At 52.9% G+C, this 16,065-nt stretch overlaps 1 protein-coding gene across 2 annotated transcripts in view; it reads left to right on the forward strand.

The window, feature by feature from the left end:
* The window catches only part of SCARA3 (scavenger receptor class A member 3), a 42,172-nt gene extending 26,385 nt beyond the window's left edge, over window positions 1-15,787 (forward strand). Inside the window, exons 6-7 of one of the 2 annotated variants that reach the window (XM_082616047.1) lie at window positions 1,464-1,604; window positions 14,092-15,787. In XM_082616047.1, coding sequence (XP_082472173.1) covers window positions 1,464-1,604; window positions 14,092-14,543 — 593 coding nt within the window. In that variant the 3' untranslated portion in view covers window positions 14,544-15,787. The remainder of the gene's footprint in view (window positions 1-1,463; window positions 1,605-14,091) is intronic. The other variant, XM_082616048.1, reaches the window with a different exon arrangement.
* Window positions 15,788-16,065: the final 278 nt, after the last annotated feature.

A 16,065-nucleotide genomic window follows, 5' to 3' on the forward strand; every position in this document is an offset into this window, starting at 1 on the left:
GGGTCAGCTTTTGGTTCTATTCAGGCTTCAACTGATTAAGTGAGGCCCACCCACATTGAGGAGGGCAATCTGCTTTACTCAGTACTGATTTTTTTTAACTTTTTATTTTATATTGGAGTAGAGTTGATTAACAATGTTGTGTTAGCTTCAGGTGTACAGCAAAGTGATTCAGTTATACATATACATGTATCTATTCTTTTTCAAATTCTTTCCCCGTTTAGGTTGTTACATAATGTTGAGCAGAGTTCCTACTCAGTACTGATTTAAATGTTGATTTCATCCATAAACACAATGGAGACACACCCAGAATAACGTTTGGCCAAATATCTGGGTACCCCGTGGCCCAGTCAAGTTGACACATAAAAATGAACTGTCACAAGTGCATCCCTCATCAACCTGACACCCATGCACATCTCCTTAAATCATGCTTAATCTCCAAATGAAGAAAGTAACAAGGTCATAATTCTGCCTAATATACATGATATAACGATCCTGAGAGTAACCCAAAATGCACTAACCCCTTCCCCAGAAGAGGAGGTAAAGTCCTTGAGTGATGTTTACTCTTCTTAATATCCCATAACTTAAATATTATGACATAAAGTTAACAATATTTAAATACTGTGATATAAAGTCAATGCATTTTGTATTTTTTGTTACATGATAAGGGGATAAGAGAGGGAATAAAACAAAGATATATACACATATATGTCAACATATAATCATAACACAATCAGGAAATACTCTTGACAATTACAGTCCTCGCTCATGAAACTGGTCAGAGAGTCACAGCTACTGTTTATAACCACCTTTTTCCACTACCCATTCCGTCTTCCCTTTGCCTTCAGCAAGCACCTCAGCTGCTTGTGCTTCTTTACCTGGTAGGGTGACCCAAACCTTCATTCCTGAAGGGCCATTAGTAGTCCTGCCTGGATTGGGTTGTTGTAATTCTCCATTGACCTTAACCCCAGGACATGGTAATACTGCGAGACGCCCTAAGTGATCTCCTAGATTCCAGACATGCTCTTTCTTACCTCCATTGTGGAGTAGTCTGATTTCTCCTTGGCAGTCAGGGTCAATCATCCCAGTCAGCACAGTAACAACTTTGCCTGTTATTTCAGAGGCATGAGGAGCCCAAGGTGAGCAGGCAACAGTCTTAACTTCCAGTTCAATGGAATCGTATCTCCTGGCAGACATATTCCCCTTTGGAACTAAGATCACTAAGCCACCAGAGCATAAGTTTCTGGGAACAAGAAGTAAACAATTTGCTAGTGGGGCACTAGGTTTAATAGTGAGTGGTGGCTTCCCATTTCCCCTTCTTGATCCTTGGACCTGAGTCCGGGCTGTAAGAGAAACAGCATCAAGTTTTTGTTGCTGATTCAGAGCATATACAGCCCTGCAAGGTATTACCACAGAACTGGCACTGTAACTGAGTCTTCAAAAGGCCATTTCACCCTTCTTTTCAGCCAGCTGCTTCAAGACGGTGGGGGACATGGTAACGCCAGTGAATGTTATGATCATGGGCCCACTGCTGCACTTCATTTGCTGTGAAATGAGTTCCTTGATCAGAAGCAATGCTGCGTGGAATACCATGTATAATGCATTCTGCAAGTACATGGCTGGTATTTTTGGTGAAGCATTGCATGCAGGGAAGGCACTTCTATATCCAGAATAAGTCTCTAAACCAGTAAGAACAAAACACTGCATGATGGAAGTGGTCCGACGTAATCAACCTGCCACCAGGTAGCTGTCTGATCACCCTGGGGAATGGTGCCATTTTGGGGATTCATTGCTGGTCCCTGTGTTGGCAGATTGGGCACTCAGCAGTAGCTGTAGCCAGGTCAGCCTTGGCGACTGGAAGTCCATCCGTGTTGCTGAACCCATGCATAAGCTCCATCCTTGCTACCATGGCCATTTTGTTCATGAGCCCATTGGTTGATGACAGGGGTGGCTGGAGAAGAAGTCTGACTGGAATCCATAGAACAAGTCCTCCTCTTCACTTGATTATTAAAATCCTCCTCTGCTGATATCACCTTTGGTGAGCATTCACATAGGATGCCATGAGATGGACCTCAGCTAAAACGCCATTGATCACCTGACCGCCATAAGTCCCTACTCTGACTGGTACGTCACAGTGATGGTTGGGTCTCCTGGAATCAGTGTCAGTTCAGAGCTTGTGTCCAGTGGTGCCTGAAAGTTCTGATTATTTCCTCTTGCCCAATGCACAGTTATCCTGGCAAAAGACCGTAGGGCCCTTTGGGGAAGGCTGGAAAAATGATTAGTAGTAAATATTGTTGGTAGTATACAAGGGTCCTTCCTCGAGGGGACCTGGCCTCTTCATTCAAGGGGTTCTGAGTCTGTAAAGTGGCTCAAGTCTGAGAACTGGTTGGGGGTTATGACACTCTGTTTTTATGATTCAAGTTAGACTCTTGTTCACTTGACCTAGAACTTTTCTGCTTACACAGAACAAGTAAGAATTAGTAGGCTTCCTGTCTATTTCACTTCTAGGAACCCCATGATGAGCTAACCAATACCATCAGTGTGCAGGACTCAGGCCATTCTGATTGCGGCATTGACCCTGCTGTCCGTCACAGGGACCACTTCCTCCTTGCCTTCGGGGCTTGAGTGACGCCTCTGGTCCCTGCCACCACGGATCCAATCACTCTCATTGTGGTTACGTTTCCCAATTCCGTGACTGCAGTTCCCTTTGTGAAGTCTGGCCCACAGAGAAGAGCCAGGGATGCCAGGGCTTCCCTCTCAAGTTTATCTCTCACGGTTGTGGTGAAAGGCATGTCTTCTGGACCTTCCCAGGGTGGGGGAGTTTCAAATGACAAACTCACTCGAACATTCCCGTCTCCCTAAGTCATGGAATCCCTTTCTCTACATTAAACCAAAGCAGGTCTGGCAATTCTAATTCACTCACTGTGGGTCTCCTTTTGGCCATATTTCAGCCAAGCAGCGAAGCAAACTGTTAGAGCCCTTTCTTCCTCCCCAAGATGCAAAGTTAGATGCAGAATCCCTGCTTAGTGAGCCCGTGGCAATAAATGCCGCCTGATCCAACTTTACGTTCCTTCCACGATTTATCCCACAGCCTTAATACCCATCCCCACACGTGTGGCCCGGGTTTCTATCTGCAGAAGTTAGAAAACGCAGAGGGTAGTGCACCTCCTCATGGGTCACACCTTGTACCTCACTTTAGGGGCTGCTGGGACTTGAGTCTGCTCAGAGGTCTGGAAGCCAAGAGCGGTGGTCGGGTCGACACTGAGGAGAACCAGCAGTGTCTTGCTTGTCAGCTGCCTCAGGGGCGGTCATTACCCTTTCCGCAGGCAATGCAGGGTTAATATCCTGGGACGGGCGGGGGTGGAGAGGCCACTTCTCCTGGGGACAGAGAGACAGCTGCCACTGGCAGAGGAGATGCATCAGAATTTAGGGTTCAAGTTCCCCAGCTCCATCAGGGTCTTCCCACATACCCCCATTCCAACTTGCAGGATCTCATTCCTTCCCAGTCCGTGGCCTGGGTTTAGCAGGAGACACCCTGGGAGGCTGGGAGTTCAACTCGCATTGTAATTCAGCCAGTCACAGGGGGAGATTGAGGGTCTGATTTTCAGCAATCCCAGCCCTGTGGCTACAGCGGGTAAGGGTCTCCTTCAGGGCAGACATAGAAGCTTCCAGGTCATTTACGGGGCCCTTGAGCTGGGAATCCGAATCCCTGAGCTCATCCTTTTCTTTCCCCACTTTGTCCAGTAACACTAGAAACAACCAGCCAATCTCATCATACTTGTTATTTTGACCAAAATGTTCAAAGGTATAATATACATGGTTGCCTAGATCCTTGCTTAGGCGTCTCCATTATTTGGGGTATCTCTACTGCCAGGGATTCTCAGGCTGCTTTTACTACTGGATAGAGTGTCCTTAGCATCTTTAAATCTAATCATATGTGAGAGCCCGTTCCAGAAACCCCAGACCAGATCAGAAAACTCATCTTTAAAATTCTGTTCACCTGGAATCATTCTTGGTACGAAAATCTGTATTAGCGTTCTCCAGAGAAACAGAACCAGCCACCAAGATGTATATTTATGCTGTGTCCAGTAGGCTCTCTGGAGAGAGAGACTGATGTATTATAAAGAATTGAAGGTATTGGCTCACATAGGTGTAGAAGCCAGCCAGTCCCAAGATTTGCAGGGTGAGTCAGCAAGCGTAAGACCCAGGAGAGATGATGCTTTAATTCCAGCCTGAGTCTAAAGGCCTGAGACCCAGAGAGCTGGTGGTGTCGTAGTCTGAAGGCCAGCAATCTCAAGACCCAGGAGGAGCTGATGTTTTAGTTCGAATCCAAAGGCAAGAGGAAGCTGATGTCCCAGTTTGAAGCAGTCAGGCAGGAGGAGTCGCTCTTACTCAGCCTTTTTTTTTTTTTTTTTTTTTTGTGGTACGCGGGCCTCTCACTGTTGTGGCCTCTCCCGTTGCAGAGCACAGGCTCCGGACGCGCAGGCTCAGCGGCCATGGCTCAGGGGCCCAGCCGCTCCACGGCATGTGGGATCCTCCCGGACCGGGGCACGAACCCGTGTCCCCTGCATCGGCAGGCAGACTCCCAACCACTGCGCCACCAGGGAAGCCCTACTCAGCCTTTTTGTTCTATTCAGGCCTTCAACTGATTGGATGAGGCCCACGCACACTGGGGAAAGCAATTTGCTTTCCTTGGTCCCCCAACTCAAATGCTAATCTTGTCCAAAACACTCTCACAGACACACCCAGAATGATGTTGCACCAATGTCGGCTGAAAAAAATGCACAGTCTTAAAGTTGAGAATGATGTTTTACTCAGCGGCTATACCGAGGACTTAAGCCCAGGAGACAGCCTCTCACATAGCTCTAAGGGACTGTTCCGAAGAGTTAAGGGAAAAGCCAGCATATATAGGAGTTTTTGCCAAAAAATCCAGGTAGTTGAACATCAAAAGATTATTCCTCATTAAAGAAAAACCAGACATCTCAAGTTAATGAATTTAGCACTCTTCTTTGTATGGGAAGATGCAGGAGTCTGGGCTTAATGAAATTATTCCTTTGATAGGTACCTTCACTATCTTGGGCCAGTATCCTGTTGTCTTCCATCCTGAATCCCCTCAGGGTGCACTGTCAAGGGTGGCTGCAGTGACGGATGCTTTGATGGCTGCAACATCCTTTGTTTACTGATATGGCAGGTGACATTCTTTGTCCACACCAAATATCAGGGCTCCCCCGGCCCAGTCCAATTGACACCTGAAATCAACCACCAGAGGTGACATCAGAAATGAGGCCTGAGAACAGGGGAGATAGTCAGGTAGAGCAGGGCTGGCAAGGATGAGCAGAGGCGCTCCAGGTGGAGAAGCAAACGTGCAAAGACCCTGGGCACATGCATTACCACCTTTAATTCCCATGGTCCCTGAAACTGAAGAACCGGCTGCCAGATGAGGTCTAGTCAAGCTCACGCAGCTCGCAAGGAAGGGAAATGGGATTCAGATGCAAGGTGGTTCAGATCCAATGTTGTGCGAGCTGCCTTGAGTGGCCTTCTCCTCCAAAGTCACCTAAGACCCGCGTTCCCCTAAAAGCACCTGAGCAAACGAGAGATGCTTCTTGCTGACAGCACAGGCTTCCTGGTGGAGTTTCTGCACTCTATTCCTGTCTACCGTCCATCCGTTTCCCCAAAAGGGACTGACCTCTTGCTCCCCTTGGGACAGCTCTGCCCTCAGTTTCCCCTTAGATCCCACATCAAAGGTTGGTTACCTGGCCCACTCTTTTAACTGACTTGAAATGCTCTATGGCTTCTGCTTATGAGTACTTCATTCTGATATAAGCCCTATATTAGTCAGCCCGGGCTGCTGTAACAAAGCACCACAGACTGGGGATGCTTAGAACTGAAATCTCTTATCTCACAGCTCTAGAGGCTGGAAGTTTAAAGACAAGGTGTTGGCAGTGTTGGTTCCTTCTGAGGGTTATGAGGGCAGGAGCTATTCCAGGCATTGGCTTGTAGACGGCCATCTTCTCCTTGTGTCTCCTTATAACATCTTCCCTGTGTGTGTCTGTCTCTGTGTCTCAGTCTTCCCTTTTTATAAGGACACCAGTCATATTGGATTAGGGGCCACCCTAATGACAACATTTCAATGTGATTATCTCTGTCAAGACCCTGTCTCATGAGGTCATATTCAGAGTGGGTTAGGATTTCAGCATGTGAATTTTGAGGGAACACAATTCAGCCCATAACAAACACTGTTACCTTTCCGTTTTAGTCCTTCACAGCAATATTTCCAACAGTTTTTCTCCTGGAAAATGGCCCAGAAGACTAATTGGGATTCCATACAGAAATTTGTATGACTATACTCAATTTCCTGGACCCTTCCCCAGGAAGTGCGTGTGTTTGTGGAAGTATGTTCAACCTGAAAATATAGCAGCTCTTGGCTCTAGAGAATAGAATATGTAGTCACTGAGATCTGGAGGTTCTAGAATGTATAGTCACATTTGGGGGGTCCAGAAGTCTGGGCCTGATCATTCAGGGAGCTCCAGGAGACAGGAGGGAGGGCCCCATGATCCCAGACAGCGCTGTTGTCTTCACAGAGCTCAGACTTGGAGCCAACCTCTCTGATTCTCTGGTTCTCTTTAACCATTTGGTTTCAAACCTGTGTTACCTTCATTTTATATCAGTGAGCATTTCTGCTCATATTTTCTTTACTCTAGATTGGCGGTGTTGCAGGGGATGGAGGTGAGGTAAGATCTTGTTTGCCTCTTGTCATATTCTGGCAACAAAGCCAGGTACTGAGTATTTCCTTAGTAACTGAAACAGTCCCACAGTATTTCATCTAAAATACGTATCTGTGTGACTTCTAGGATGCATTGTTCCAGAGAAGGCATCAGCAGATAGTTCTCGTGGTTCATCCTCTGGTAATCTTGTTGTTCTTAGGTTGCGTTCAATCAGAACGAAGCCCATTCATGCACTTTGTTTCATTTTAGCCTCACAACATTTTTTTTTAAATTTTTATTTTGTATCAGGGTATAGTTGATTAACAATGTTGTATACGTTTCAGGTGTACAGCAAAGTGATTCAGTTATACATATACGTGTATCTATTCTTTTTTTTTTTTTTTTTTTTTTTTTGCGGTACACGGGCCTCTCACTGTTGTGGCCTCTCCCTTTGAGGAGCACAGGCTCCGGATGCGCAGGCTCAGCGGCCATGGCTCACGGGCCCAACCGCTCCGCGGCATGTGGGATCTTCCCGGACCGGGGCACGAACCCGTGTCCCCGGCATCGGCAGGCGGACTCTCAACCTCTGCGCCACCAGGGAAGCCCCGTGTATCTATTCTTTTTCAAATTCTTCTCCCATTTAGGTTATTATAGAATAATGAGCAGAGTTCCCTGTACCATACGGTAGGTTTCTGTTTTAATTATTGCAGTGTGTACACGTCAGTCCCAAACTCCCGATCTCTCCCTCCCCTGGCCTGACAACCTTTGTGGACAAGACGTGTTGCGGGTGTTGGTGTCTTCCCTTTACAGAAGGGTGACCTGAGACTGGGAAAGGTTAAGGGAAAGGTTAAGCTCAAGGTCACACTATGATTAAGATCCTGACCCCTTGCCATGGCTCTGAGATGCACACATCTAGGGCCCAGCCAGAAGAGGAGACGCTGAGAGCAGATACCAAAAAGGCATTTCCACTCAGGTCCTGCTTAGGTGTCATGTGTGGGACAGACTGGAAAAGAAGGAAATGGTACCAAGAGTGTTAGTAAGGGAACAATCTGAGACCCTCACTCTAAGGATAACCCAACTATAGTCATGGGACGTTATATTTGCTCCTGTCCTAATGATGGCAGAGGTCTCGTCCAAGAACCTCATCCTAACCGGAGAGCAAGGTGGGACATCGCTTGAGCTACACTGGACTCTCCGTTCAACCTCTGCATATTTGTTTAAATTGTGTCTTTGGGCAACATTTCTCTTGGTTGTTAAATCACCACATATAAAGCCTCTCACATCTGAAAGAAAATTTCAGGGACAAAACGAACATCCCTTCCTACAGGAACGTGTCATTCATTCATTCATAGACAGGTGCTGATAGGCTTTCGCGCTGGGGCTGGCAATGAGGTCTCCCTCTGGCTGAAGCCGAGCTGCTCTCCAGGATAAAGGAAGAGGGACAGCAATGGCCACAGCCAGGGTGGAAGGTGCCAAGTGCTGACTGAAGCTCTGGGTCTCTTAAACTGTCCGGGGAAGGAGCCTGGATTCTAATTTGCTGTGGGTCTTTAGGCAGAATCACTTAATCTTTCAGGGCCTCTGGTTTTTTGGGGGCTTTTTGTTTTGTTTTGTTTTGTTTCATATGTGAATCAATGGATAAGACCAGCTGTTCTCTGAGACTTCTTCCAGCTCTGTGATGAATTCTGAGTCTCCATTTGCCAAACGGAAAGCCAGGGGTACTTCTATAGTGTCTGTGCCTCTCCTAGAATGTTTCTTCCTATTCTATAGGAGGATTTCTGTGTGTGTGCTAGACAGTGCCTACCCTGAGACTATCGCTTGGGAATTGGAGCCAAGAAAGCATCATTGCTTATTTGCTGAGTGGCCTTGGACAAGGCTCTTGGCTACTTTCTTTTTTTTAATATAAATTTATTTTATTTATTTATTTATTTTTGGCTGCTTTGGGTCTTTGTTGCTGCGTGCGGGCTTTCTCCAGTTGCGGCTAGTAGGGGCTACTGTTCGTTGCGGTGCGCTGGCTTCTCATCGCGGTGGCTTCTCTTGTTGTGGAGCACGGGCTCTAAGTGCGTGGGCTTCAGTAGTTGTGGCTCGCGGGCTCTAGAGCGCAGGCTCAGTAGTCGTGGCGCACGGGCTTAGTTGCTCTGCAGCATGTGGGATCTTCCCGGACCGGGGCACGAACCCGTGTCCCTTGCATTGGCAGGTGGATTCTTAACCACTGCGCCACCAGAGAAGCCCTCTTGGCTACTTTCAAGTCAGCTTCTTCATCTGCAAGTAGGAATATAATATCTGCCCTGCCTATATCCCACCCAGCACAGTGCCTGACCTTTGGAAAGTTCTCAGGAAACATTTGCTCGTTGAGTGCTTCAATGAAAGCAGGACCACAGGGCAGAAGCTGAGGACGAGGGATTACACTTACCAATCCGTTCCCTAAGCACTCACCTCCTTCCTCCTGCCACAGACAGTGTCCAGGAGTTTACCTGTTGTAAAGAGAACTTGGAATTATTCTGTGGTTTAGGGCGGAGGAGCCACCTGGAGGGGAGGCGGGGAGGAACATGCCCGCTTGGAGGATTAGTAGGTTCGCTTGTTATTGAGAAGCAAGGGGGATTAATGAAAAGGAGAATTATACCAGCTTCTTGGTGCCTGCGGGAGAGCTTACCATGACACCTGGCCTACTTCTGATACATTGTTACTTCCAGGGCCTAGTCCTTGAGGAGTGTTTATAGGGCACTACTACCTATTGGCCTTGAACTCAGGTTGTCGTTTCCCCAGCCCCACAGGACTGAAGGAATGAAGCCTAATTCTCTGCTCAGCTTCTCTACCCCCTGGTCCTTACCGCAGATGCCCACACAGTTTCCTTTCTTCCTTTTCTCCTGAATCTCAGCCCTGGACCTTGGCAGCCCTGAGCCCCAGCCCCAGTGAAGCTGCTGAAAACCCTCCTCAGCTTCTCAGCCTCTCTGCCCAAACCAATTACTAGTCAACAAATGCCTTGAGAGGAGAAAGAGGCAAAGAAGGTCTGGCTTTCTTCAATGAGTCTCCCTTCTCCCTGGGATTCCGGCCCTTGATCGCTCTCCAGAGATTTCAGAAGGATGTCTTGGCATTCTGTCTTATTATTCTGGTTGTTCTCAGTGGGAGATTTGAGTCTGTACAAATTAATCCATCACAGGCAGACATGGAAATCCACTGGCATTTTTTTCAGTGCTCCTCAGGTAACAACAGCCAGGATTGAGAGTCCCTGACCCAGGCTGATATTCTCATTGAACAAAGAGGAACCTGCAGTCCAAAGAGGGCCAAATGACTTACCCGGCCACCCAATTTGTTAATGTGGGAGCTGGGACTCAAACTCGGGTCCTCTGAAGTGCAGGCCAGTGTGCCTTCCAGGGCACCAGGCCAGTCTCCCGAGAGCCTCTCCTTCTGTTTCTGTCTCCGTCTCCCTTTGTAAGCTGGCACGTTGCTGTGGATTATGAGATGGACCGCACCCACCCCCTCCCCGCCCATGCACCCCCCTACCCACGGGTGGGCAGTGTTGGTACCCTGAGGGCTTGGTGCTTCTGCTCATCCCCCCACCCTCTCCCCACTCCCAGTGCAGACCAGGAACAGACCACCTACCTGTCCCAGACATGCAGTCAGCTGTGGCTCTGTGCTAATGGGCGGGGATGGCCTAATTACAGCCCAGGGCTTCCTGAGTAATTACGGGCCTTCTTGGGACTCCATAGTGCATCTCCCCACCTCGGCCACGGCTGCTCACGTTTCCTCCTTTGTCTCAAATGTGCCCCCGCTGCTCAGAGACGCATTTAGCTCCCTGCCCCTCACTTTGCCCTTTAGCCCTTCCGATACCCAGATCTTGTTACAGGCTGGGTGAAGGGCCTCCTGTTGTGGAGGGGCCCCTGGTCAGCCTCTGCCTGCATCCCTTCCCCCCATGCTAACCGCTACGCTTTGCTTGTTGACTTCCTCCCGGGCCAGACCCAGGTCCTGCCAACTCTGCCCTCTCTGACTGCATGACTCATGGCTGGCTCTGGAGGCACAGGCAGAGGCTCGGCTCACCAGAGGAAGAGAGTCCTTCAGGTGACCCCTTCCCAGCTCTGTGGGGACCCTCCACCTCCTCCGAGTGGCACGACGGCAGGACGTCCTGGCAGTGGGAGGGGGTCTGGGGACCAGACCAGGAGCCTCTCAGGCCTGGGTTTGCATCCTGTCTCCACCCTTCCTGCTTGGTGATGATGGGCAAGTCGCCACTCTCTGCACCGCGATTTCTCATCTGTAAAATGGGGTGATGATCTCAATGTACGGTGCTGGGGACGTAGGAGAGACTAGGCAGGCAAACGTTCACTGCTCAGAGAGACAGGATCTTCTCTATATGGGAGCCGGGAGCCCTCCCAGTGGCCGTGACCCAAGAGAAAGCAGGTCACAGAGAAGTCAGGGTGAGCCGGGGCCATCGTGGGCGCACCGAGACGGGGCAGTGAGAGAGGCCAATGCCTGCAACACAGGCCCTGCCCCAGGTGGAGCCACCCACCGGATGTCCTCCAGGCCACTGACGGGGAGACCCGCGTGGGCTCTCAGAGACGGGGTCAGCAGTGGCAGTGGAGAGGGAGGTGACCCCTGTCCCGCCGGGCCTCCTTCCACCTGCACTAGGGGCTGAGGAGGCCGGTGCGACCCAGGCTTCTGCTCAAACCGACACCCTGGGCCCGTGGGCACCCAGCCTTCCCCAGCCAGGGAAAGGTACCCAAGAGCTTTCCCAGAAAGAGGAGCCCGAGGGGGCTGGAGGGGAGAAGCCAAAGAGAGGCCTTTACTCTCTGCCTTTTCTCCCCGCTGTTGGTGTAGAAACAGTGAGAAACCCTTGCAGCCGCCGTGCCCTTAGGGGCCAGGGAACAGAGGACGAGCGAGCGCCGAAGACGGTGGCTCAGCAAGGCTGGGGGTCCCACGGAAGGAGGGAGGGGCTCCCGCTGCATCCGTGGGCGTCCTTGTCCAGATGAGATTTCTCAGGCTTTTCCTGAGTCCAGGCTGGGGCTGGGGACCATCCATCCAGGGGACAAGAGTGGAAGCCAGAGCCGTGGTTATAGAGAAAGAGAGAAGAACCAAGGAGCTGGGGCAAGCCCTGGGAGCCACGTTCTTGGAGCAGGAGGGACAGAGGCAGGAGGAGGGGTCCTCGCGGAGCCGCAGGGCCATGGGGGACGGTCAGGTGCAACCTCGATGTTACAGATGGTCTGAGCGCGGACGGGCAGCGACTTGCCCAGCGTCACTCCACGCCCTCTGATTCCCTTCCACTTGCACAGCCTATGGGGGCCTCTCCACCTCCGAATGGCTCTGCTTTTCCAGCCCCAGCTGGCCCAGGCGCCAAGGGCAGAGCTGGGGTGAGGACAGGCGCAGCGGCTTTGCCGGTTCCTGGCCATGCCTGCCGGGCTGGGGCAGGTGGTCCCTGCCCGGGGTCACCCTGTGCCCTCGTTGGGCTGTGTTGTTCTGGCTGCTGTGCTGCAGACTCTTGCTTGCTCGCTGCAGACACAAGGGCAGGTCAAGCCGCTCCCAGACCCCAGCCAGCCCATGACGGCATCCCAGCTGGTGCCGCCGGCAGGCCACGTGAGCCGAGCCCATGCAGGCCACAGCCCTGCTGTGTGTGGGAGGCGGGCATGGGCAGGCGGTGGCAGGGAAGGGCTGGAAGGTTTTTATTGGCCCTGGTGGGGCTGAGTCTGTCTGGGCCCCAGTTTAGATCGTCACTGGAGGATGGGGTTCACTGACTCCCTGCTCCACTTAGAAACACTCCGGGAGGGAGGTGAGGGGGGCACCGAGGGGGTGGGAGTGTGGGGGGAGGCTAGGGGCGGGCAGCAGGTAGCCCCGGCCAGGATGGACAGCAGCGGTGTCAGGGGGCCTCGAGGCCGCAGAACTGGGTCACGGCCACTGGGAGGGCTCCCGGCTCCCACGGAGAAGATCCCGTCTCTCTGAGAGGCCCACCCGGCTTCTGGTTTCCGCTCAGGCCCCCCCTGGGGCTATCACGTCACCTCTCTGAGCTTTAGATGCCTCCTCTCTGACATGGAGGAGTTGGACCGGCTCCCACCGAGCTCAAAAACTCCAGGATTCTGTTACAAAGGGGATGGTGTAACAGCAGAGTTCCCAGGGAGAGCCGAGTATGGGTGTGAGAATTCACCTCCCAGGCCAGGCCTGGGGGGCAGCCCGAGACCCGGTGCCGAGACCACTGAAGAAAGCCAGGCTTTTGCGGCGCCTTGACCCCTCAGGGGCTAAAGCTGTTCTCCACAATTCCTGTTCTCCTTAGGCCAGAGGGTTCTTTTCTTCTGACCCCGGGGCATCTGACGGGCCTTGGCCAGAGGGACGGCCACACTCTGCTCTGTGTCCTCAGGGTTGGTACAGCTCTGAGAGGTGGTGACTCTGACCTACATGGCAGACGGGAAGGGCATTAAGGTCATCTGACCCCTGGCTTGAGTGCTAGACTGGGCTCTTTAAGGAAGAGAAGAGTGTCTTCATCCTGGCATCTCTCCCAGGCCCTAGGCCAGAGCTGAGCAGGGGGTCCACAGCTGTTTGGTGAATCACGCTCTTCAAGTGTATACTGAGCTCCCCCTGCCGTGTGCCTGGGCTCCGAGCCCAGGGCAGGGGATGGGAGCCGTGGCACCCCCCATCTTCCTGGGGCCCTACAGTCTAGTGGGATCCACCAGAGAGGTACCAAGGATTTGCTTTCACTATATTGTGACTTCTCTTTCTATGTGTCAACTAAAAGATTCAGAAAGTAGTAGCTCCAAGAGCTCAGAGAAGATGCTGGAGTAGTCAGGGTGGACTTCCTGGAGGAGCTGCCCTTTCTCTGGGCTGTTGCTATTCCCACTCACCCACTCACACTGGGAGGGATCCACTTCTCAGGCTTCACTTTCTTGGGTTTCTCCTCCATGTCACCTGACTCCATTCCTGGTCCCAGGTGCCTAAAGGTCAGGGGCAAATCCTGGGGTTGGGATGGGCTTGGGGCAGGAGGTCAGGACAGCAGTCAAAGTCCATAATGAGTGTAGGCCTCCAGGCCGGTCTCCAGAGAAGGACAGATGATCCTGGATGGTTGTGGCCTTTGCCCAGAGCCGTCCAGCTCTCTCAGCCCCCAACCTGAGTGCACGTGTGGAACTACGGCCAAGCCCTGAAGTCAAAACAATGAGTGCCCTCCAGGCACAGGCCTCATGCCAAATGCCAACGCATGTCAGCTCGGGATGGGCTCACAGCCTGCAGGTGAGATTCTCAGCCCCACTTCACCGGTGGCCAAGCCGACTTAGAGGGTCAAGTCAGTCGGAAGACCTGGGCCCTGTGGCTTCGGACCCTCGGGTGTCACAGTGCCCACCGCCAGGCGTCTACTTCACGGGCGAGCCTCGGGACACCTGCGCTCCTGGACTGACCTCTCCCCTCTTCTCTCTGACCCTAGGTGCCCCAGGCCCTCCAGGACCGAGAGGACTCAAGGGAGATGTGGGCGTGAAAGGGCCTGTTGGCAGCAGAGGACCAAAAGGAGACCCCGGCAGCTTGGGCCCCCCAGGACCTCAGGGTCCTCAAGGGCAGCCAGGGGACACCGGGCCTGTAGGAGAAAGGGGGCCGGTTGGCCAGCGAGGTTTCCCAGGCCTCAAAGGCTCGAAGGGCAGCTTTGGAACTGGAGGCCCAAGAGGACAGCCAGGCCCCAAAGGGGACGTGGGGCCCCCAGGGCCAGAGGGGCCCCCAGGGTCTCCAGGGCCAGAGGGGCCTCAGGGAAAACCAGGGATCGCTGGGAAGATAGGGTCACCAGGCCAGCGGGGGCCCACGGGGCCAAAGGGCGAACCAGGAATCCAGGGTCCCCCTGGCCTCCCTGGGCCCCCAGGCCCACCAGGAAGCCAGAGCCACTATTGAGGAGCGGCCCGGTCCTGGACACTGCCACGCAGAAGGTGGGGAAGGGTGCTCGGGTGAAGAGAGTCCCCCGAAAAGCCGCACCTGCACACATTGTGGTCCTTTGGTCCCGAAGAGCGTCCCCCAGGCCTGCCCTGCACCTCCGGGCTTCCCAGTAGCGACTATACCATAGAAGGCAGCCCCGTATACACACACGCACACGCACACGCACATTTCCCTGCTGGCCAGGGGGCTGACTGGGTTTCCTTGGCTGGGCGGGAGGAGAGGGCAGGAGAAGCCCCCTCTCCTGTGGCTGAGCCTGCCAGGGAAGTGGCTACCTCGGGGCAGCGGTCTTAATTCTGGCTCTGAATTGGTGACCAGCGCTAGTCTTTCTAGCATCTTCACACCCATGCTAGCTGGTGGGCAGTTCCCTGAGGCTCCCAGGGGTTGAAAGGACCCAGGAAAAGCTTTGCAGGGGATTATGGTTCAAACTCGAGGGACGAGGTGCATTTGGCAACCACAAGACCTTCCCTGTAACCATGGAAGCAGAGTCCCGGGAACTCACACGGGACACAGCAACTCCACCTGGGCCCTGAGCACTGTGCCCCCAGGAGTTCAGCATTGTTTTCCACATCTCCAGAACATTCCTCACTTCATCCTTGCGTCCGCCTCTCAGGAGCATCCCAGAAGGAATCCAAGCTGGAGCTTCATCTGCACCGGGACACTCTCCAGGCCCTGGAACGTTCTACCAAAGTAGAAGGCCCCGTTCCGATCCGGGGGGTGACCGCTTTGTGGCAACTGGGGGAGGGCTGACCACTGGGCCGCTCTCCCTTCCCCCGGCCTGCTCTCCTCCTGACCTCACCCCACCGTGACCCAGAATGGCCCCAGGCCCCTCTGCACGGGCAGCTTGACCAGATGAGGGGGAGGGGCCCCAGCTCCCTTTGACGTCACCCCTCACCCACCTTCAGCCTCCCGCACAGCCAGCAGCAAGGAGGACTGGGACACCCCAGAGGGCAGACCCGCAGGGAAGCTGCTCCTCCTTTGTGTCCTGACAGATAACGGCCACCCCTGGGATGGGGGCTTACAGCGGTCCCCTCCCCCGCCTGACCCAGAGCCCGGCCCCTCCCCCTCCCAGAAGCCTTCCCCCCTTCTTGTAACAGGTGTGCAACTGGCTTGCACTCCTGCCCTCACTGCCGTGTAGTTCTCCTGTCTACATATGATATCATGCCACGTAGTACCACCGACTCAGTAAAGAGCTGTTTCCAGGAGGGAGGTGTCTTCTGGTCCTTTCTGCCTGACGGGGACCGTGATGCCTTCAGGGGCTCCACCTCCCCTGGCCTTTGAAGGGGAACCAGTGCACAAGGGGTCCCTTAGATATGCAGCCCCACTGTGGAGTCCAGGTCAGACCCCCTGGCCCTTGACTCTGGAAACACTTGAGTTCTGCTGGGAGTTCCCAGTGGTCCTGCAGGGGCCAGGGACCAAGCGTGGCTGAGGGATTAGCCACAGCGAGCAGGAACCCAGTGGAAGCAAGGTGAGCCTGCTAATC

This window comes from Mesoplodon mirus (genome assembly GCF_964341445.2).
Source record: "Mesoplodon mirus genome assembly, chromosome: 1".
Classification (NCBI taxonomy): domain Eukaryota; kingdom Metazoa; phylum Chordata; class Mammalia; order Artiodactyla; family Ziphiidae; genus Mesoplodon; species Mesoplodon mirus.